The sequence below is a fragment of the Eptesicus fuscus genome, chromosome 14 (assembly GCF_027574615.1).
Source record: "Eptesicus fuscus isolate TK198812 chromosome 14, DD_ASM_mEF_20220401, whole genome shotgun sequence".
In the NCBI taxonomy this organism is placed as follows: Eukaryota; Metazoa; Chordata; class Mammalia; order Chiroptera; family Vespertilionidae; genus Eptesicus; species Eptesicus fuscus.
The window spans coordinates 25,703,007-25,724,869 of record NC_072486.1 but is presented as its reverse complement, the minus strand read 5'-3'; the positions used below and the strand labels follow the sequence as shown (position 1 = coordinate 25,724,869).

Genomic DNA, 21,863 nt, shown 5'->3' with positions numbered 1-21,863 from the left:
CTGGCAGTGGAGATAGGAGAATAGCTTTGAGCTCTCAGTTGGAGATAGAATCAGGTCAAGCTTCTGATGGTTAAGGACAAAGACAAAATCAAGGATGACTGCAAGGATATTAATTTTGCAGTATAGACAGTCCCTGACTTACAATAGTTTGATTCACGATTGACTTTCCGAAGGTATGAAAGTGATGCACATTCGGTAGAAGCTGTGCTTGGACTTGCGAATTGTGATCTTTTTCCAGGCTAGTGATACGCAGTAGCATAGTCTCTCCTATGCTGGGCAGTGGTCGTGAGCTGCAGCTCCCTGTTCGACAGGCGATCGCCAGGATAAACAGCTGCAATTCTACAGCAGCAATTTTCAACCATTGTGCCACAATAATTTTTAAAACATGCAATAACTGATTAATCAGGCCACTGACCTCTTTTCCCTTAGATTGTCAAATAAAATAAATGACAGCAGCCAACACAATAGCTGTATGATGTGAATGGATCAAAATTATACCTATTTTTTGTCAAATCAGCAAAAATAGAAAATATTCAGTGTGCTGCAGAATTTTAATTAGTTTGTGTGTGCCATGAGATTTTAAAAAAAGGTTGAAAATCACTGTTCTACAGTATACTGTGTTGACGGTGTATTTCGGATATTGTGTTCTGCACATGGTTAACGTAGGCTAGGGCTAAGCTATGATGTTCAGTAGGTTAGTTGTATTAAATGCTTTTTTATGGTATCTCCAACTTGCTTTCAAATGACTCAGAAAAACAAAACCCTCTATACTTGGAAAGACAAAGTAATGTTGCAAATTGATAGCTGGTGATTGGTAGATATAGGTAAAGTGAATGAAGGCAGTCATGGAACTGGCTTTTCAATTTTCCCCCGGCTGTAAACTTTTCAAAAGTTGGGGGGAATTGGTTTCTCTAAATTGTTCTCTAATCACATTTGCTTAGTTACTTCTAATCACTCTCTCTCTCTCTCTCTCTCTCTCTCTCTCTCTCTCTCTCTAATAACCTATTTTCTCATTTGTTGAATCTCCCATTAGAATATAGGCAGTGTCTGGTTCACTATTGTATCCTAATGCCTAACTCAGGGATGGCTACAGAAAAGCTATTTAGTATACTAAAAATTTTTAAGTGAACTGAAAGTTATTTTTTTGTAGTTAAAAACTATACTAGGCTCTTTTATCTTCTTCTCTGCCTTCTTTTTATAGAATAAAAATCTTGAAAACCAGGAGCAGAAAGCTAAGAGAGCTACTGGGATCCTCCCAACCCTTCTCCTTCTCTCACACATGGAAATCCTTTCGTGGAAAGCCAAGTGAGTAATGAAAAGTACAAGTAGCCAAAGAAAGGTGAGGTGGGTGGTGTGGTGGTGGGTGCTATTAGTTCTTCACTGCTTTGCCAAGTACACATTCCCCAGCCTAGGTAGGTTGTGACTTCAAGAAATAATTAAACTGAACAAATCAAACTCTAGAAAAAAGATCGGCCTTAGATTATTTATTATTAACCAGTTACATAAGCAATACACAAAATGAGGCAAAAATGCTGTAATATAGCTCATATTTTATTTTCCTTGTTCCCTGTATTAGATATTCATGTTTACATTTAGCTGTTGTAGAAGAATGGAGGTACTGTGAAAAAAACAAAAGGATATTTATTGTCACTGAACCGGATCTCGGATTAAAAGGAATTAGCGCGCAGACACACACACACACACACACACGCACACACACACGCACACGCACACGCACAAGCACACGCACACGCCTGTGCTCGCGACCTATATTTACCTGGTGGTGACATAGCCCAATTGCAATTTCAGTCTTTTTGAACGACTTGATCTCTTAATAACCAACCAAATTGTTCAAACTCAATACATGATCACAGTAAGAGCACCATAAACACACAATATACTTATGATAAAATAGAACCCTTCATGGCCCAGAGGCCAAAGTTTATTTAAAAATTATTTTTGTATTTCTAAGACAAGGAATACATGTGCTTATTAAATTATATTTACTTTCGTCCAAATAAAATTTTTAATAAGTACAATAAAAAAAGTTTATTTTGTACCTACTATATTCTGGTACTTTTAACAAAAGTAGCTTTTTAGTTAGTCATTGTTATCATCTAAAATTAAAATTTATGCTTCTTGGTTTTGGATCCCTAGTGAATAGTGTTTAATCTTGCTTTGTTCTTCTATGACTTAACATTTTCCTATGGATAATGGAAACAGCAAAAAACAGTAATTATTTTAGCAAAAAAATAGTTCCAAGATACTTTAGTAACAGAGTACTTAAAAATTAAGTAAAAACACAGGCCAAATGAACAGAGGCCAGGTTTAAGAAAACTTCTGTAATTTACATTAAAAAGCCATTAAATGACTCATCTAAAAGCAGAAATCCAACTAATATATAAAGAAAATGAAAGAAACTATATATGAGAGAAAAGAGTAAATAACAAGATACTCATTAGTTCTGTGGCAGTAGCTTTCTGTAAAGTGGGAGCTGGTCCAGCCTCTGGCATCAGAAATAGAGGACCACCCCTTCCTGGGTGTGTGACTGAACATCTGTGAAATGTTAACAGTGATATAACATCAGTACCTACTCTCTCAGGGCTGTACTTAGGATTAAATGAGATAATGAATGGACCATTTTTAGTGCATTGTTTGGCACTTGGTAAGTAACACAAATATTTTGATGATAATGATGCTGAAGATGGGGAAAACCATGAGAAGTGAAGTAAAGTGCTTTTTGGTACATTACAATGGAAAGTCTCAAGGGCTTAAGATGGTTTTATAGGAAGTACAGTGAGTGGAAAGAACTCTCTGCCATGAGGCAGGCACTCTTGGCCTCGATCCTAGGCCCTGGACAGCTGACTTCAATCTCTCCTGATGAAGTTCACAGTTGAGTTCAATGAGGAGGTTGTTTGGCCTTCCAGCCCCAACATTGATCTCTTCTTTGTAGGTAAAGTAGGAAGAGAGCTGATGGAACACTCCATACTAATGGAGAACTTGAGTTGCCCTATTTAGTTGATTGTTTTATTTTATTCAAATAAAGAGCTCATTGACATTCAGCTTTCAATGAGAAAGGAGAGAAATCAACATTGCCATGCCTGCTTGTCCCAAAGAAATTCCACGAGGAAACAGCTACTTTCCCATAGTCCCTGAGGACCTGCCTTGAGAATGAAACACAGACCAAATGATGATAGGATTTTAGTTAGTCTTTAATACAACTCCAACTCTTTAATAGTAAACAAAGATGTAAGTACAAAACATCCATACACGTTACCTATCAGTAGTTCCGAACAGTCACAGTGATCACACTGTTAGAGCAGAGGTCACTCACATTTTAAGGAAATGAGATCTACCCTGATTCAGTGGAATTCGTGCTCTGGCAGTTGGAAGGAGGAGGTGAGGCTTATTTTGTGCAAAGTATATTCACTTTACCGAAAGCAGCTTTCTTCTCTCTCCTTTACTTGGCATTTAAAAAACAACAACAACAACAACAACAAACCTGTTCATTTTCCTTTATGTTAAAAGTGCAACAAGGACTGAAGGGGCCTTTCCTTCCTGAAATAAAATTAACTATACACGTCATACATCCTGGCTCAACTTTACTAGTTAAATTCCCTCAGCACGAGCCATTCATAGAAAACTAATTGTTAAGAGAAGTGAGCACACTTGCATACCCGAAGTCCACATTAGAGCTCACAATACAGGGCTCTGTGGTACAAAGTGCCTATGAGCAGCTTCCTATCATATACAGAGGCCACAGAACTTCCCTGGAGAACAGATCCGTTGTTGGCATAAACTATGGTCACTGTAGGCTTCTCTGAGAGAATATTCTGGATGCGGAGAACCTATTCAGGAGAGACAAAGGATTACTATAGAACCACCATACACCCACATCTCTCCATCACCAATGATCCCTGTCTCCCACAATGAAACAATGATTAGGAGGACATGCTGTTGAAAAATAGCAGCTACCAACCTTTTTTAATGCTTAAATTAAAGTACTTTCTTAAACCTTCAAAGAAAGTACTTTCTTAAACTATCTAGTTATTTCCTGCCAACACAGGATTTAGTGTTATTATAGTAATTGAGCATTAATAGGAATACTTCCACACTAATGTGCCTACTTTGACACAACTTTAGCTTGAACAAAAGCCATGTCATGTGGTGAGCTGACGATAAGCCAGGTATTTAAAAATTGCCAGGATACCACATAGGGAGCCCACATGTCTTTATAAAAATGCCTTTTGACTAGCTGCCACCATAATTTCATACATCAAAAGATTACCTTTCTAAAAGTATTTGAGCAATGTGAAATTCTGCCAATTATTGGCTTAAAGCAATTACAAAACCACTACATTAGTTTACTGTATTATTGGTTTAAAAGGACTACATAAACCATCCCCATGACAGTTTATTGTGTTAGTAGTTCAAAAAGACTTGAATAATTAAGGTTGAAAACGAAAACTATAAAAACCTGTGAGGAAGGAGGATTGTTCGGATCATAAATGAACAGCTTCTGGCCGTTAGGATGACAGCCTACCAAGATGTCCCCCGAGGAAGGATCAATAGATAAATTATCCACCAGTGTATCCAACTTGAGTACCTTCCAAATTAAAAATGTCAATAGTTAAATGACATGGGAAACTTGGTTAAATAATTTAGGGCTAACCTTTTCTGCCTCGGTGGCTGGGGGAGAGGGGATTACACACACCTCCCTGCTGCCAGCCTTTTAACAACAATATTGGTTCAAATAAATTTAATCAACTGATTTAGAGTCACTTTTCATCTTCCCTGAAATTAAGAAAGTTAGGCTAATAACCAACCTCTAAAAAACGAACTCCTTAAAGGATGCATAATGATCAGTAAGTTCAAAGAACTCATTCAAAGCAAAACAGGAAGTTCTTAACCAATCTAAAATATGTGTTGTCAAGTAGGAAGAACATAATAATGGTGCGGTGCCCAATTTCTACCTTCATTTATTATTGAAAGAAATGACAGCGTGCATAAATCTTCATTTCAGAATTCATCTATTAGTCTTTTCAATTGGGAAAATTCTTATTGGAATGCATCCGGTGACATATCACTCCCAGCCCACCGCTGCATGTGATGCCGGTCACTTCTCATGACTGCTGGAATAGGAGACTTGGCCGGTTATATCACGGGATATTTAAAAACCCAAAATAGCAACACTGGCATCCATAGTCTGTTCTACGTGAGGTACTGCAAAAGCATAGTATAACTATGCAATTTCAAAGTATATTAGATTAATGTTGACTTTATATATGAAAAGAAATATTTTACCTTCACTTGCGTTAAATTCATATTATGCTGTTTTTCCAAAACATGAATTTCATGAGCCAATATATCAGCTACATAGATGTACCTTTGCAGAAAGGACACACTGGTTAGGCTCCATGACAACATAAAGCTTCATTAATACAGTATGCAAGAATGAGTCTTAATAACCTGCCAAGAAGTTAATCAATGATGGGCCCTCAAGCAATGCTTGATAAAGGTCAATTTTTATTTAAAAAGTAAGCTTTCAAAATCAATTCCGTGTTGCTACAACAATCACGGAATTGTTCAATTATTTTTCAAAAGGTTTGTAAGGAAAAGTAATATAGGACGTCATTATGAATATAAAGTGTGTGATATTTGCCACTGAAAGGACAATAAAATAGATGTTTGGCTTCAGAAAAAAAAAAGGCTTTATATTTCACAATATAATTTGATACTTCTAGATGTCATTTACATGTTATGGTACAGAACAGAACACATTTTACTAGAATGTGTATTAACGTATTTAATAACATATTTATTTACATATTGAGAATTTTAAGCATAAGAGCTAAGTATCTATTCAGAACAGTCTGTCTAAAGGGCGAATTAATGGACTACTTTATGGTAATTTCACTCACTGAATTGACCATTCCATGGCAACTGTTCTATTGAGCAATTATCATGTGTAAAGCCATGAACTCAGTATTGTGATAGATAGAAACATAAAAAAGACACAGCCTTTTTCCTGAAAAGTTTATAGTATATTGGAACGATCAGACTGGTTTATACACATTAAACAAATAATGCAGCATGACGGCTACCATAAGAAATACTTCCGGTCTAGAGACTGAAGAAATATCTAACTCTTGAGAACACAGAAGGGCTCACAAAGGAACAGGGATCTGCAGTGATAAGGAACTAGAGGCTGGAGTTGAGGCTATGAGGACAAAACACCTTCAAGACAGGAGAAAACATGTGAGCAAAGGCACAGGGGCAAGAATGAGAAAGGCATATTTGCTAAATAATGAGTTCTTTGTCTAAAGCATGGACTGTACCAAAACAGTAAGAAAGGGGAGGTCTGAGTTAGCCTATTAAAGAAATTCCAACCTTTAGCCTGCCTTGATTTAGCAATTGGGTTGCGCTGAATTTTTAGAATAACAAAGAGGCATGATAACAAATGGTCGTTCCACTCAACAATTACTGGGCATTTGCTTTGCACCTGGCAGTGCCGAGCATGAGTCAAAGATGAAGCAGACAGAGCTCCCTCTTTTGGAGGCTCTTAAAGGCTAGAAAAATACAGAGAGAAAAATTGGCAATGGAGGCAGAGGATGGAAGTGGACTGGAAACAAGTTGGAAGGATGGCTAACACTCTAGCCAGAGAGGATGAGAAACTAAGCCAGGCAGATGTCAGTGGAAAGGAAAGAGGGTGAGAGTAGGGGACAGACACAAAGGTAGAGCCAACACAACTTGCTCACTGTTTAGCAAGGAATGGTGCCAGAGGAGGAGTTAAAGCGGAAGCCCCTTTTATTATTATTTTTTAGCTTGAATGATTGCAAAGTTTGACTCTCAAAAGATGAGAGTTGGAAAGAAAAACAGATTTGGCTGGAGAGGTTGCACTGGGTCAGTTATAGACAATTTAAATTAAATGATTAGACATTCATTCTCTGTAGTCAACAAGAAAGAAGAAACTGTGTCATGAAAATAAAGACATTTAGTTGTCAAGGACTGCAAAATTTATTTCATATTATATTTGTAGTAGTTTAAATTGTTCAGAGGGTTAAGGCAGTAAAAGGGAAAGTTAATAAAGACTACTATATCATCCTGCCATGGCTGGTTTGGTTCAGTGGATAGAGAATCAGCCTGTGGACTGAAGGGTCCTGGGTTCAATTCCAGTCAAGAGCACATGCCTGGGTTGTAGGCTTGATCCCCAGTGGGGGGTATGCAAGAGGCAGCCAATCAATGATTCTCTCATTATTGATGCTTCTATCTTTCTCCCTCTCCCTTCCCCTCTGAAATCAATAAAAATATATTTGAAAAAGAATATATCATCCTTTCTGTAAGCTGTGGTTGAACATATAAAAATAGTAAGATACTTATGGAAGGCAATTTGACAATATCTATTAAAGATGTTTGAGAGGCTCACTCTCAGAGCAAACAGGTCTATTTTAAGGGTCTGTCTGTGCAAATGTGTAAGAGGAGGGGCTCGTTAGCACCACATTTAGCCGGTGCCCAGCTGGCATTTGAACCGGGGTCTGTATGACTCCCAAATCTGAAGATTTAACCATTATACCATAAAGCTACCCTAGGAAGTTTTTCCTTTTAAAATATTTGGATAAGTTTAAGTGGTAAATGAGAAATATAAGATGGTATTTATATAGAAAAAATTAACAACCTACATATCCATCAACAGAGAATGGGTTAAATTAGTTTAGTAATGTACAGCCAATGTAACAATGAGATATTCATTTAAAAGGAACCACCTACCTGATACTTTGATATGTATATATAAATATGATCCCATCTTATTAAAAATTACATTTATAAAACTAGATTCTATAATGATATATACCAAAATTTAGATATTGTATGTAAACATATAATATATAAATACTAGAGGCCCGGTGCACGAAATTTGTGCACTGGGGGTGGGGGGGGGGGTGGCCCTCAGCCCGTCCTGTGCCCTCTTGCACTCTGGAAGCCCTCAGGGAATGTCTGCCTATTATCCTTAGTGCTGCCACGGAGGTGGGAGAGGCTCCCGCCACCGCCACTGCGCTTGCCAGCTGTGAGCCCAGCTCAGGGCTTCTGGCTGAGTGGTGCTCCCCCTGTGGAAGCACACTGACCACCAGGGGGAAACTCCTGCATTGAGTGTCTGCCCCCTGGTGGTCAGTGTGCATCATAGTGACCAGTCGTTATGCTGTTCAGTTGATTTGCATATTGGCCTTCTATTATATAGGATAGTACATATAATTACATAATTAATATATTATATATACATATTTAATCATGTATCACACAATATATTACATATAAATATCACATATTATATAATAAATATATAATGATTATAATGTTATGTTAATAATATAATATAAATATAATATACATATAATATTTATATAAAATAGCTTCAGTAAGCAATTTGCACACTGAAGAAAAAACAAAGTGAAGAATTTGGCCCATGACCATGACTGAGAAGAAATAAAATGACTTTTATAAGGGATCATACTTTTTATCAGGTGAAATGGTGATTCCATTGGCTGAGTCAAATCCTTCTGCTACCAGTTTAACTTCATTTGGACTATAGTAAACAACATTTGTCCAGTGTAAGTTCAAGTATGTTTCCAAATACTTTAAGAAAGGATCAGAGAAATAGTGGTCATTGGTGGCATAGAAATGTGCAGGTCCAACAGCTATGATATCATTCACACTGAAAGAGAAAAATAACATGTGAGAGAACATAAAAAGCCAGTTGGTCTCCACTTTAAAAATTAGGAATCCAGAAGGTTTACACAATACATGCTTTAAAAATTTGGCAAGAGGTTTCCCAAGAAAAGCTCAGCTAAAAATCACATGGCTATTGTCATATAGAATCTACTATAAAACCATTTGCCAAAGAACAATTTTGTATGGTACCAGGTAATTGGAAGACATGTCATTTAGCAATTAAGGCAGGATTATTATAAAAGATAAAAGGTCTTGTTGAAACCGGTTTGGCTCAGTGGATAGAGCGTCGGTCTGCGGACTGGAAGGTCCCAGGTTCGATTCCGGTCGAGGGCATGTACATTGGTTGCGGACACATCCCCTGGTGGGGGGTGTGCAGGAGGCAGCTGGTCGATGTCTTTCTCTCATCGATGTTTCTAGCTCTCTATCCCTCTCCCTTCCTCTCTGTGAAAAATCAATAAAATATATTTTAAAAAAAGGTCTTGGTGCCAACAGTATGTTTTTTTAAATATATCTTTATTGACTTCAGAGAGGAAGGGAGAGGGAAAGAGAGATAGAAACATCAATGATGAGAGAGAATCATTGATTGGCTGCCTCCGACATGCCCCACACTGGGGATCGAGCCTGCAACCCAGGCATATGCCCTGACCAGGAATCGAACCCTGACCTCTTGGTTCACCAATGAGCCATGCCGCTGGGCAAGAGTATATTTGTTGACAGCAAGAAATGTAGGAAACCAGCTATCCTTTATAGAGCTGGTTTGCTGGTTGGGAAGCCAATAACATTTGCCTGGCTTCCATTTACTAAGTTGCTGGATTTTCCCAAGTTTCTCTGCTTAGTAATTAGTCAAACTCAGGTTGACTGTTCAATTTCTACCTAACTCACAAAGCCAACCAGCCGAGAATGAACAGGCATTCCATAAACAATTGCAGAGAGATGGATGATGAAATTGCCATAATGCAATGCTTCAGGTGAGAGATTTATATGCTAAAAACAATTACATTTTTAAAACCAGTTAGGCAAGAGTGTTATTAAATTTAAATTCCAATTACCCGATGCAAAATTGTCTGAAAGAGCTGCTTTCTCCTTTGTTAAATAAAAATGGAGCTACAGGGTAGGTGGGTCACCTCATTCTGAAAGAGCTCTATCATGCAGAGGCTCCCAGGGTGGTATTTATGCTCCTATTTATTATGAATCATTCCGGAAGAATGATTGGAAGTTACATGCTTCCCTAGTTAGGAAAGTAGAAATTAAAAATATCCATCAAGTTCAAACTCTAAAGAAGCAGTAGGCTAATGCAAACTGAGCCGGAGAGGAACACAATTCTCTTCCAGTCCCATTGTCAACCAGTTGTGTGCTCTTGAAGTAGTAGCAACCCACTTCCAACCCGAATCTCTCCAGTTCTGTAGGGTCATTAGCCCACAGCTACCACTAACGCTGTGAAAACTCTTTGTGTTAGTTAGTCCCATACAAAACATGCAAACTCCATATAAAGCAGGCTACCATTCCTTGACAGGCCAGGTATTATTGTTAGTTGGGTGCTGAGTCATCTGAGTTGGAAGGCGAAAGCAGGAGAAATGGTGAGGTTTGTCTAATCCTCCCATGATGGTCCTGAAGAGCATCTCCCCTGTACCAAGCATTTCATCATTTCTCAAGAGAGTCCACATTGAACACTGATTACTATAATGAGGGACATTGACTTTCCCTGCTCTACAAAGACACACACACACACACACACACACACACACACACACACACACACACACACACAAATGCATGCATGAGAGGACCACCGTGAGGGATATCTAAAAATGTTGGAGATAAATTGGAGAATGAACAAAAAGACTAAGTACCTTGGAAGAAGCTCATGCTTGACTGTTTTTAGATGCAAAAGAGAATTATCTTCTTCTTGAAATTTAAAAATTTCCACTGTATTCTTGAATTCTGGGTGGTTTACAACAAAGAGATAAACCGTGTCATCTGAAAAAATGGAAAGAACAGAGTTAATTTACAAGACAGCCATAGTACCTTCAGGCAGACACTGACATTTAAATACCAGGCAAGGAAAGGTTAAATGTCTAAGCTGTTAGACGACCGAACAGATCATTCTTCTTCCCTGCCTTCCTCATCACTGTTTGTCTGGTGTTATTTCTGATCATTGGTCCCCTGACCTTTAAGAAAGAGTGTTTCTCACTCCACACACAGAATTCATGAATAATCTGTTTATAGTTTAATTCAGAAATATAGCTATTTTTTAATGCAATGATCAGAGGTATGTAAAAAGGTCATGAAATCTAAGCATTCTTTAAGGTGCTGTTAGATATTTCAAAACCCAGCATAACTTACAGTTAGTGGCAGAGGCAAATCAACTTATTTGTATGAAGAATTCAGGAATAATTCATGAGTTAATTGTTCTCTTACTTCAGACATGATCCGAATCTATTTTCCACAGTCATTTACACACCATTATAAGTTTCTTAATGTTGGTAGCTCATCAGCTCTTACCGCTGTCTATGAAAGTGCTGATACCATGTGGATTAAACGAAGCCAAATTAAACCCACGGCTAATTCTTAATTCCAATGCCCTGGGGTTTTCGTCTTTTAGATCCATCATTAGTATTCCTCCAGGCTTGTCTGGTGCAAAGCTGTGGAGTCCTGGATATTTTAGACCCTTTTCAAAACAGAGAGAAAGGTTAAGTATAAAGGCTTACGTATTTTTATGGACTAAAGTGGGAACTATAAATAAAAGATAAATAGAGGCTTTGGTTAAAGGTGGTGGCATAAAGCTACAAACACAAAGGAAGCAGAGGGGAGACGATAGAAAAAATAATAATTGGGAGCTGAAAAGCTGAAAGATGAACAATAACTGATTTTTCTGAGTTGAGGCAAAAGACCAGGGGCTGAGTCTCTTCAGAGGGCAACCAGAAGGTTTGTAGACTAGAAGACACCCGGTGGAGTTGAAGGTGGGGATACATGAAAGTTTACATACTGACTATGGATCCTCCAGCCCACAGCCTGCACTTTGCTTCTATGAAGCCAGAAGACTCGGTGAATGGAGTCAGGCAAGACTCCCCTCCTTGTCTCACATCCTGTTGACTCTCCTTGAAAGTATGTCCCTTCCTAAGGATGTGAACATCTTTCACCACTTCCTCCATGACTGCCCCTGTCCAAACCACCACCGCGATTACGCAGTAGCCTCCTAACTGGCCTTTCTGCTTCTGTCCTTAACTCTCTGCAGAAATCTAGTCTTACATCAACATCCAAATTTTGTCAGATGATGTCACACATTGGATCAAAAACTCCCATCTTACTCAGATTAAAAGCAAAAATTCCAAGATAGCCTAAAGGCCTTATATGATCTGCCCTGGTCATCTCCTTTACCCCACCCCAAACACGCCATCTCTGCACCCTCACCCCCTACCCTGTACTCACTCATGTTGCCTTGGCCATTGATGCTCTTCAAACAAACCAAGCACATTCTCACCTCAGGGCCTTTATACACCCTACCCCCTTTGCCTTGGAATACCCCCCCAAAAAAAAAACAAACAAACAAAAAACCCAAAAAACACCAAGATTTAGGACTACTTCCCTCAACTTCTTTATATCATATCTGCACCAAATGTCACTTATTGCTATTTGACATATACACATATATATACAAATATAAATGGCAGCCTGACGCTACCCTCACCTCAGCTGCCACTCTCCAATGCCTCACCTTATTTTATATTTTGCTCAAATGTTGCCACTATCTGACATATATTTGTTCTCCCCCCGCTGGAACATGAGTCAGAACTTTGTCTCATTTGTGCACTGCTAGAACCCAGGCACTGGGTCAGTGTGTGGCACACAGTCTGTCCTTTTCCCACTGATTCCGAATGTCACCTTTATCATGCACTACATTCCTGTTTACATATTGGTCAGTTTGGGGACTCATGCATATTCACATGAATTACTATATTATTATTAATTACTATAGCTTTATTTATAAGATATGAGATATAGATAGATATAGCAAAAATAAATAAAATAAAATATATATATATATATCCCCATATTGCACACTCATTGCTTGATCTTTACACAGTAGTCTTAAATATTTCTGCTCATTTATTTTTCTGTATAAATTTTGGAGAAGTTGGTGTGCTGAATAAAACATCATCATCATTATTATTATTATTACATTTTCTATTTGGTTTTTCTTAGTGCATGAGAAAGCCATTTAGTTTTATATGTTCATTTTGAATCCAACCCTTAGAGTATTTAAAAACCAGGTGCCCACACGATCTGAAAATAATAGCAGTTTTGTCTGTTTTTTACCTCAGATTTCTTTTTCTTGGGTTATGAAGAACTCTAGTCGATTGATAGTGGTTATAGTGTTGGGGGGTGGGAGCATTTTCTTCCTTCTCTAAACATTAATGGGAAGGTAGCTAATATTTAACCACTAAGAATTATGTTTGCTATAGGTTTCTGTAAAGTTATCTTCTATTTCTAGTTTTCATGGACCTTTTAATCAGGTTGAATTTTATTTAATACTTTTCTGGCACTCACTGAAATAATCAAGGTCTTTCCTCTTTTAAAAGTTTTCAGTCATATTCTATGCAAATTTAAGAGTACTAAAAAGAAGTCTCATTCTATGCACAAAATTGGACATAAAAGAAATTCTCTCCAATTAAAAAGAAATCTATCAAATGACATAACTTCACGGCTGGCAGGGCCAGCAAGTAGAATAAACTGGAACTTCGCTATTGCGATCTGGCAACACCACTTCAGTGGTTAATAATCTCTATTCTTTATGAACATCCCATAAACAATAGCAGGGTTTCCACACACAGGGGATGGTGATGACTACTCCTGGTTATTTTAATTCCCCCTAACATTTAAATCTGTTTTTCCTCTTCTTAAAAAAAAAATTTATTTTTACTTACAGTAAAAGACACAAACATACCACCTTCACCATATTAAGTGTACAGTTCAGTAGTGTTAAGAGTATCCACAGTGCCATTTAAATCATTTTTACAGTCGACTCTATGTCATCCAACTCCTCATTAAGTGTGATGTTAGTTTTGAGGTGACCCTCAAATCCATTACCAATGAACAGAATGTGTTGGATGAACTAAATTGTTTGGAAGAAGAACAAACAACTGACGTGGTGTAGGAGTTATTCATTTAAAAAGGAGCATATTCTGGGAAATATTAGAAACAATGCTGAGTAAATTAAAGAAACAAAGTGGGCTCATTTCTAAATTTGAAAAAAAAAAGAATAGAAAAGAAAGTTATATAACCAAGGAAGGATATACACACAAAACAAACACAAAACAAAACAAAAAAACACCAGAGGCAATTCTCTTGTTGACAGTTATAAGATCACTGTGGCTATAATAAGCCCCTCCGCTGAAATTGCTCTCGATTTATGTATTGGGAGACTTCACTCCTCCAAATTCAGATTTATTCCTGTGGGGAGAAAATCTTGAAATGGGTGTGTTCTGGGTTACACAAATCTCTGACAACACCTCCTTTTCAAAAAATTTAAAAAGCAACTGCCTTCTGCTTTACTCAGGATTTTTGCATCACTAGTTATGTATAATTTTAACTATTAGTCCTACTGTCTTTTTTCCTAAGCCGACAGACAGATGTGCAAACAGACCCAGAGTCCTACAAGAAATATCGTTTTACTAATTCTGTGTAGCTTATTAAATAAACTTTTTTTTACAACTGTATTTTAAAAATGTAATATAAACATTGGTGTTTCTGCCAAAGCCCACGGCATTTCCTTTTTTCCCTCAGTGCTAACAACCAGCCGCTCACTGTCTTTCATATAAAAACCATCAGGAGCCTGGCGAGTGGTCTCGCCTCATTCTCATCTAAGCTGAGTTCTCTCACCTTCCTCCTAAGTCTGACAACTGTTTTATTAGTGTTGTGACTCTCCTCTAAAGCATCTTCAACTTTTTCACATCCCCCCCAGAATCTCAGAGCCTGAAAATAAGGGATGCTGAGAGGGAAAAGAGTAATGACAGGCTGCCTTCAAAGGTGGAGCCTGCTTCCTCAAATAAAACTGAACCCACGAAGATGCCCAGCACCCTCACTTGGGCCCTGACCAGTGTAGAAAGGCGGTCAGAACGTCCCCGTCAGCCCCCGTACACAGTTTTCCAATTGCAAGGTACACTGATGCAGGCCAGCATCTCATAGGCCAATCACCTTTGATGTCTTTCTAACGTAGGCCTGCAGAGGTTATTACTTTTCAGCTTATAAGAATGAAGGAACAGTGAAGGGGTTGAATAAACTCAGTGGATGACTTTCTATTTATGATAGGCTATTCAGCGGGAAAGGAAGAGAAAGGAAAACATTTGCCTTGTCTGGGAAAGTTGTCTATTGTCTGAAAATAAATAAATAATTAACAGCAAGAAGATTAGCTCAAAATTGAATATCGAATGGGATAAAAAAAAAGGGAGATTCTGTATTTGAAAGAATATAATGTAGTATCGAATATTCACAATAATGCCTCCAAATATTCTTTTTCACAACAAACTTTTAAGACACAGATTGCAATGGGATATTTAGTGCAATGCAGCAGGGACATAAAGAACAATAAATCAACTACTAAAGACTTTTTCATCTCTGGATTCAGATAAGTTTGAGGAAGTTTTCCAAGATCCTATTTGATCTGTGTGTTGTTTTTTTTTTTTTTCCCAAAACATGTTTTTAAAAGTGAGGAATTTAAAACATAAGATTCTGCTCTGCCGGCCTCATCAAACCCCCTTGCACCTCCTCCTCTTAGATTGGGGAAAAAGAAGGTACTCACCACACTAAGGAAAGCCAGGCCATTGGGAAGGATGTCAATATCTTCAGCGCCAGCTTCTGCAGGTTCAAGAAATACATAAATGTCATGTCCAAATTCTGTTATTTGTTAAACAGAGCATAACTAGGACTTTGTTTACTCTACCAGTGTCCGTATCTTTAGGAATGGTTCTGATTTTTTTCCAAGGAACTACTCTCTTCAATAAACGTCAGTCTAAATCCCTGCTTGCAGTGAACTTCTGACTTTAAATGTTAGATATTTTATGTTTACTCCCATCAAAGTCAAGTAATCACCACATTTCCAATGATAATACAGAAAAAGTTGACATCTGCACACGCTGCTGATAAAATCCAGATGTCTGTACAAAAGTAATTGACATCAGGGGAATATTACTTTCAAAATGAAGGGCTCCTGGCCATTTAACCATGCAAATAGCCTTGTCCCTTTCTCTGCTCATTCAATCTGAAGCAATCACAGACATCTCTCTCATTAACAGAGATAAAACACCTGGGATTACATAGTCCCTCTTTAAAAAACAATGCCTGCTTGTTCTCATGAGCAAAGAAAGCTTTCTGTTTAATCTTTAAACTTAGGCTTTAAATTACAGGGGGGAAAAACTAGCAAAAGAAAATTAATGAAAAATACCAGGCACCTAAGCCAGTTGAAGCTTCTAACGCTTGTCTCTGAGGCAGACTACAATTACTATTGATTGTTTATCGATTGTCTGCAGTACACTCCACACAGCACAGCAAATAATTAGACATAAGGCCTTCCCAGCAGTCTCACTGTGTAAATTCCGCAGACAGATAATAGACCCAAACACAAGAAAAGAGGAATAAAAATGGCTTAGATTAAGCCAAATCATGACACATTCTTTGAGTCCACAAAATCCAATCTTCCCTTTCAAGAACTTTCCATAGGACTCCACCAAGATTATTGTCTAGGTTGTCAAAAAAAAAAAAAGACAAAAACAAAACAAAACAAAAAAAAACAAACCCAGCATCTACCTGGTCATTTTTGTTTTGATTCATGAGTTTGCATTTGGCTGGTTGTTTCCAGTGTTGCTGGCTCTAACATAGTAGAGAAAAGTGAAAAAAAAAAAAAAAAAAAGGAAAAAAGAAAAATGCCAAGAACTTCACTTTGTAAAGATGATCCATCTGCCTGTTCCTTAGAAAGGAGATTTAGTGAAAGAACTTTTAACCTAGGGTCTGTGGATCCCTAAGGAGTCAAAATGGGTTGTAAAGAATCTATGAATCTTTTGAAATTCTATGCAATGTAAAATGTTTTCTGTATGTGCATATGTTTCTGTGAAAAGGGTCTTGGGCCTTTAGCAAATTCAAAAAGAGTTTGGGATACTCAAAAAGTTTAAGAACCACTAGGCTCTAGTCCCATGGTGGTTCTCAACTAGTAGTGAGCAGGGACCAGGGGAACTCTACAGCACATACACATGATGTCCCCAAAATGTATACACACTTTAACAACTGATAGCTCAATTTTGGAAATGAAGTGTATTTTAATAAATACTTTCTTTATAATTATTCAAACTGTGTGTATATACATTTTTGGGGACACCCTACACACACACACACACACACACACACACACACACACACATACATACACACACACACACACACACACAATTCTAGTTCAAGTTTTGCTTTCTGGATCCATTTAGTAGGAGCTCAATTAAAAGTTGTAGTTCCTAAAAATTATTTAAGATCATTTTTTTCAATGTATACATCCTTACACACAGACCAAAATATATAGAAAAAAATCAATGTTTCTTTGGATATTAGGATTATGAGTGATTTTCGTTTTCTTCCTTATACTTTACTTTAATTAAAATTTTCTACAAATATTAGTATTGTTTAAATAATCAAGAAAGAAGAATGTTTTTAAAATATATTTTCATTTCAACTGTATTGTAACTTCTTTATGTTTAATCCCACGGCCTAATTCCAAGTGGAGGGGGGAGGGCGGAAATGTCTTACCTATAGCTTTCTTTAGAATGTTTTCCAGATCTACTCCCTCATCTTCATTTCTACTGCCATTACTATAGTAGGTGTTTATCATCTCTTCTCACCTCTATCACCTCTTAGGTGCAATTACTGAAAGGTAGTCAATGCTGGAGAATTTTTTTCTCCAACAATAATCATAGTAAAGTAATGGTAGTAGCTATTTACATGTATTGTTTACCAAGTATCAGGCCCCTTTTAAGTACTTTATATACATCTTTTCATATAACTTTCATAACCCTAAAAAGCAATATCATTATCTCTTATTTTAGAGTACAAACTATGGAGACTTTGAAAGGTTAAGCAAATTATTCAAGATCACAGACTGGAAAGCTGGGACTTAAATCCTTTTGTTCTGACTTAAAAGCACATTGGGGGGAAAATACAACCTCACATTTAATGAATTTTCTGTCAGAACCATCCCCTGGTTCCTCTCTACAGACACTTCACTTTGTAAATTCAACTGCGGTCAATTCCATATGTTGGCTTTTGCCCAAAAATGCTTGCTTCCATGCCTCTCACCAAGATCTTTACCAGCTCATATCCTGTTCTTTTCTTTCAAACTTTTCAAAACTCTTTTTCTCTAGACAGTCTTCTAGCTTAGCACACATCTGATTTTGATCCCTTCTTGTTCCGTTAGCAATTACCTCTCTGTGTCAGAGATGGCCACCTGCTCCCCAGTATCCATATTCCCTCTTTTCGGCTACAGGCACATAACAACAGAGCTTTGGATATTTCCTGCTGGCCATTTGTCTACATTTAGATTAATGGGATCTGATAATACAAGATGTACGCAACTACTAGGTAAAATAAAGTAAAACTAATATGCATGTAAATTTTCATTCTTCCCCTTTCTGATGGGAAATGGCAACTAACCAGAGTTCTAGTCTTGGACCAAGATGGAAGCGATACGTAAACAAGAGTTGTGTTGCTTCACCAGCCTTTGTCTCAGGATGATCATGTCATGTAATCACTAAGCCATTTGCTTATCTTTGGACTATCATGTAAGAGGAAATAAGTTTCTCTCTTCTCTACGTTCCTTATTGTAACTTTATAACAGCAAATCAGCCCTTGCCATACCCAATAGAGTGTCCAATATGTAATATAGCCTATTTTTTCTACTTTTAGTTTACCACTTAGGCATGTGTATGAATCACTCAGAGAGAGTGATACTAGAAAGAGAATTTGCAAAAGTTATTCCATCTCTCTGAGCCTTGGGTCTTTATCTGTTATAAAAAGAATAAAAAAGTCTATATCTCATAGTAATGGGTTTTTGTTGTTTTCCTATTCATAGGCATACTATAAAGTACTTAATGACAAAGGCTACAAATTTTAATGCTGTTTTTAAATCGCCCAAGCAGCAGTTGTTGTAAAGGTCTTGATTGCGAAGTATATAAAGTTGTTAAATCACTTGAGAGAGACAATACATTCAAAATTTTGTTTTAGCCCATGACTCTGAATGCCAGCATTTAAAAAAAAAAACATTTAAAAAATTTTGCAAACTTTCAAGCCTCAAACAGAGTTAACTAGTTCTTATTGTTATAATTTTTATTATTTAGATACTGATAGTATGCCAAATCTTGGGTGGGTAAAATTTTAGTTTCTTTCTGTAAGATACACTGGGAAGGAATAAAATAAAAAAAAATGGAACAGTGAACTCATTCTCTGTTCCACAGGAGGTACATATCTTATATTTTATGTGGTAGGTGATTATTATTAATGAAAACAGAGTATGTATGTATAAAGCACCCAAGAGTTGCAAAGAGTTCATTTCCAGCCGTGGTAAATGTAGCATTGGTGTGTGTGCTCCGGGGAGCAAGGGTGAGGGGAGTAAAGGGTACGGGGGTGGTGGTCTTATTTCTGGGAGCAATTACTTGGTCTCAAGTATAGGCTACTACTGTTTCCAAAGTAGAAACTAAAAATGAGAACCTCTCTATCCCTGCTGCATACCCTGAGAAGTGCTTTTGCCTACATGGGAAAGTATACCCAGCACACTGCTACTCCTTGTAATCAAAGACCACCGGATAAGCAACTGTTGTTAAAAACGTCTAACTTGTGGTTACAAGCTATTATTAACCATTATGCATCGCTAACATAGCATTCGACAAATGTTCATATAGTGTGTGCTAACCACAGAGCATAAGCCAAAAGAAAGGGGAAAAAAAAAGGCCCAATTCTAATTAGATCTAAAAATGTATCCCAAATGTGCTTCTAATCACTCATCGTCTTCGCTCTGTTGCCTTTTGAAGCGCCTCAGAGGCATTAAACACTTCGCGGGAGGGGCCATAGGTGACATATTTTCCCCGTTCTTTCCAATTCCAGACAGCAGCTCACACACATCACAACATAAAGGTCAGCAACACAGACAGATGCTCGTTCAGAATACAAATGTTGTTGGGCTTGTTTTTCTCTGAGGAGCCGTCCATCCCCGTGAGTTGTAACAGCAACCATTTGGCAGTTTGTCCTGTTCTGTGTCTGGCTGTGCCCTCCTGTCTATGCTGGGACTTGAATTCACAGAAGGTGGGCTTCACAAGGCCAAGGGCCGCTTAATAATTGGATGATTATTAACTCAGCAGCAAAAGTAACCTTAAAGATCACCGCCTCGACCTCCCCCAACCTTGTACAACATTCCTTCCAGATGCCATCTGGCTTCGGCTTAGTGACCAATTCTGAGGGGGCTCTTCATGATGGCAGCCAGAAGGCAGGAGGCCTTGCTGAGTTTCTTGGGATTCCAGGCAACTTTAGTTCTAGAACTGTCTGTATTATTCGGCGCAGATCTGGCCCATCTGGTCCTTGATACTGAGTGTGCATCCTCCTGTTAAGTGTTTGGGCAACTGCAACAAAGCGAAGCCCCACGAGGAAGGAGTCTAGGGGAAGAGAGATGGGACCAGGGAGAGTAGAAAAGCAGCAACGGAAAAAAGGAGCCAGAGCACATAGGAAACAGATGTGCAGAGGAGAGGCGAGGAACAGAACGAAAGAAACTTTGAAGTGCAAAGAGGCTCTCTGGAAACGCAGAGGGTTCAAGAGCGTGAAGCCTTCTTGGGTGTGATTAAGAAAGGTCACTACACTTTTATTTCTGCCAGAAGAACACTCTGAACCCTGTGTGGAGAGAAGGTGGTCATAAATATGCGGTATTGAGTTTATGCGTGTTGCCGATTTGAGGGCAATATAGCATTGACTACCAAAACTTTAAACATATACACTAACTGAACAACAATCCACTGTTAAGGATTTATCCTACAGACAAACAAATGCAAGAGCTCTACCTACAATGATGATCACTAATTTGTGTGCCATTGCAAAAAATTGTAACCACGCAGGTGTGTATTAAGAGGGAAATGGTTAACTGAGTCATGGTACATGGAAATATCAAAAAGAATGAAGAATGGGTTAGACCCACATGAGCTGATGTGGGAAGCTGCTCACACTGTGTTTGGAATACAGCAGGTTGCAGAATGTAATCTTATACTAAGATGCCACTTGTGAAAAAAGGTAGACATATACTAGGATGTGCTTCCCTGATGTTGATTGTTTTACAAAGTAAAACAAAGACCCTCCACTAGCAAAAAGACTGCAGCTCACTTTATTGCGATAGTCACTTTATTGCAATGGTCTGGCCCCAAACCAGCAATATCTCCGACGTATGCATGTATTTGTTTGCATTTGCATTGGAAATATCAGGAATAGAGATGTTTGTTGAGAGATTGTTATTTTCTATTTTATAACTTCTTTTCCTTCCGTCTTACCTCTACTAGCTGACTACTAGGCTAATGGAACGCAGACCTTCGTGGCCACATACAACGAAGAATACATCCTTTACAAAAATAGTTCAGAAATGTCACTAAGCAAGCAAGAAAGCAAACAATGAATATAGGATTATGCAAATAATAAATTACAGTGAGAGTAAAAGAGAAGATTAAATAAATACAAGGGGCATGAGATCAAGAGATTGGCTAAAGAGGTTTTGTTGCTCTAATGTGACTGTTCCTCTGATAAACGGTAATTGGCGTGCCAAAACGCTGTTAATGAGTTGTTGAATGTTGGTGGCCAAACAACGGAAGGTATACAACAAGCATTTTCTCATACTCACCGATGCCTTTAATCAGGTGGCAGTTTGGAAGGTCTACGGATTCTACTTCACTGGAGGCTTTAAGTCGATTCCTGTTTAAAAAAAAAAAAATTCACCTGTTTATGTATGTATTCCCTGCTTTGTTGCAGAAAGGGTTTGAGAGGCTTACAGCCACACAGAAAACACAGCATAAATCTACAGCAGAGAAAAGAGAAGGCAGAAAGACAAGGGGAGGAATATAAAACATAGAATG

General features: G+C 37.9%; 1 protein-coding gene across 1 annotated transcript in view; it reads right to left on the bottom strand.

Moving 5' to 3' along the window:
• Nucleotides 1-3,194: 3,194 nt before the first annotated feature.
• Nucleotides 3,195-21,863, bottom strand: part of PON2 (paraoxonase 2) — a 53,756-nt gene continuing 35,087 nt past the window's right edge. Inside the window, exons 3-10 of the mRNA XM_008148889.3 lie at nucleotides 21,632-21,702; nucleotides 15,527-15,582; nucleotides 11,230-11,395; nucleotides 10,578-10,704; nucleotides 8,510-8,710; nucleotides 5,305-5,386; nucleotides 4,478-4,606; nucleotides 3,195-3,848 (exon numbers count right to left, since the gene is read on the bottom strand). Coding sequence (XP_008147111.1) covers nucleotides 3,690-3,848; nucleotides 4,478-4,606; nucleotides 5,305-5,386; nucleotides 8,510-8,710; nucleotides 10,578-10,704; nucleotides 11,230-11,395; nucleotides 15,527-15,582; nucleotides 21,632-21,702 — 991 coding nt within the window. The 3' untranslated portion in view covers nucleotides 3,195-3,689. The remainder of the gene's footprint in view (nucleotides 3,849-4,477; nucleotides 4,607-5,304; nucleotides 5,387-8,509; nucleotides 8,711-10,577; nucleotides 10,705-11,229; nucleotides 11,396-15,526; nucleotides 15,583-21,631; nucleotides 21,703-21,863) is intronic.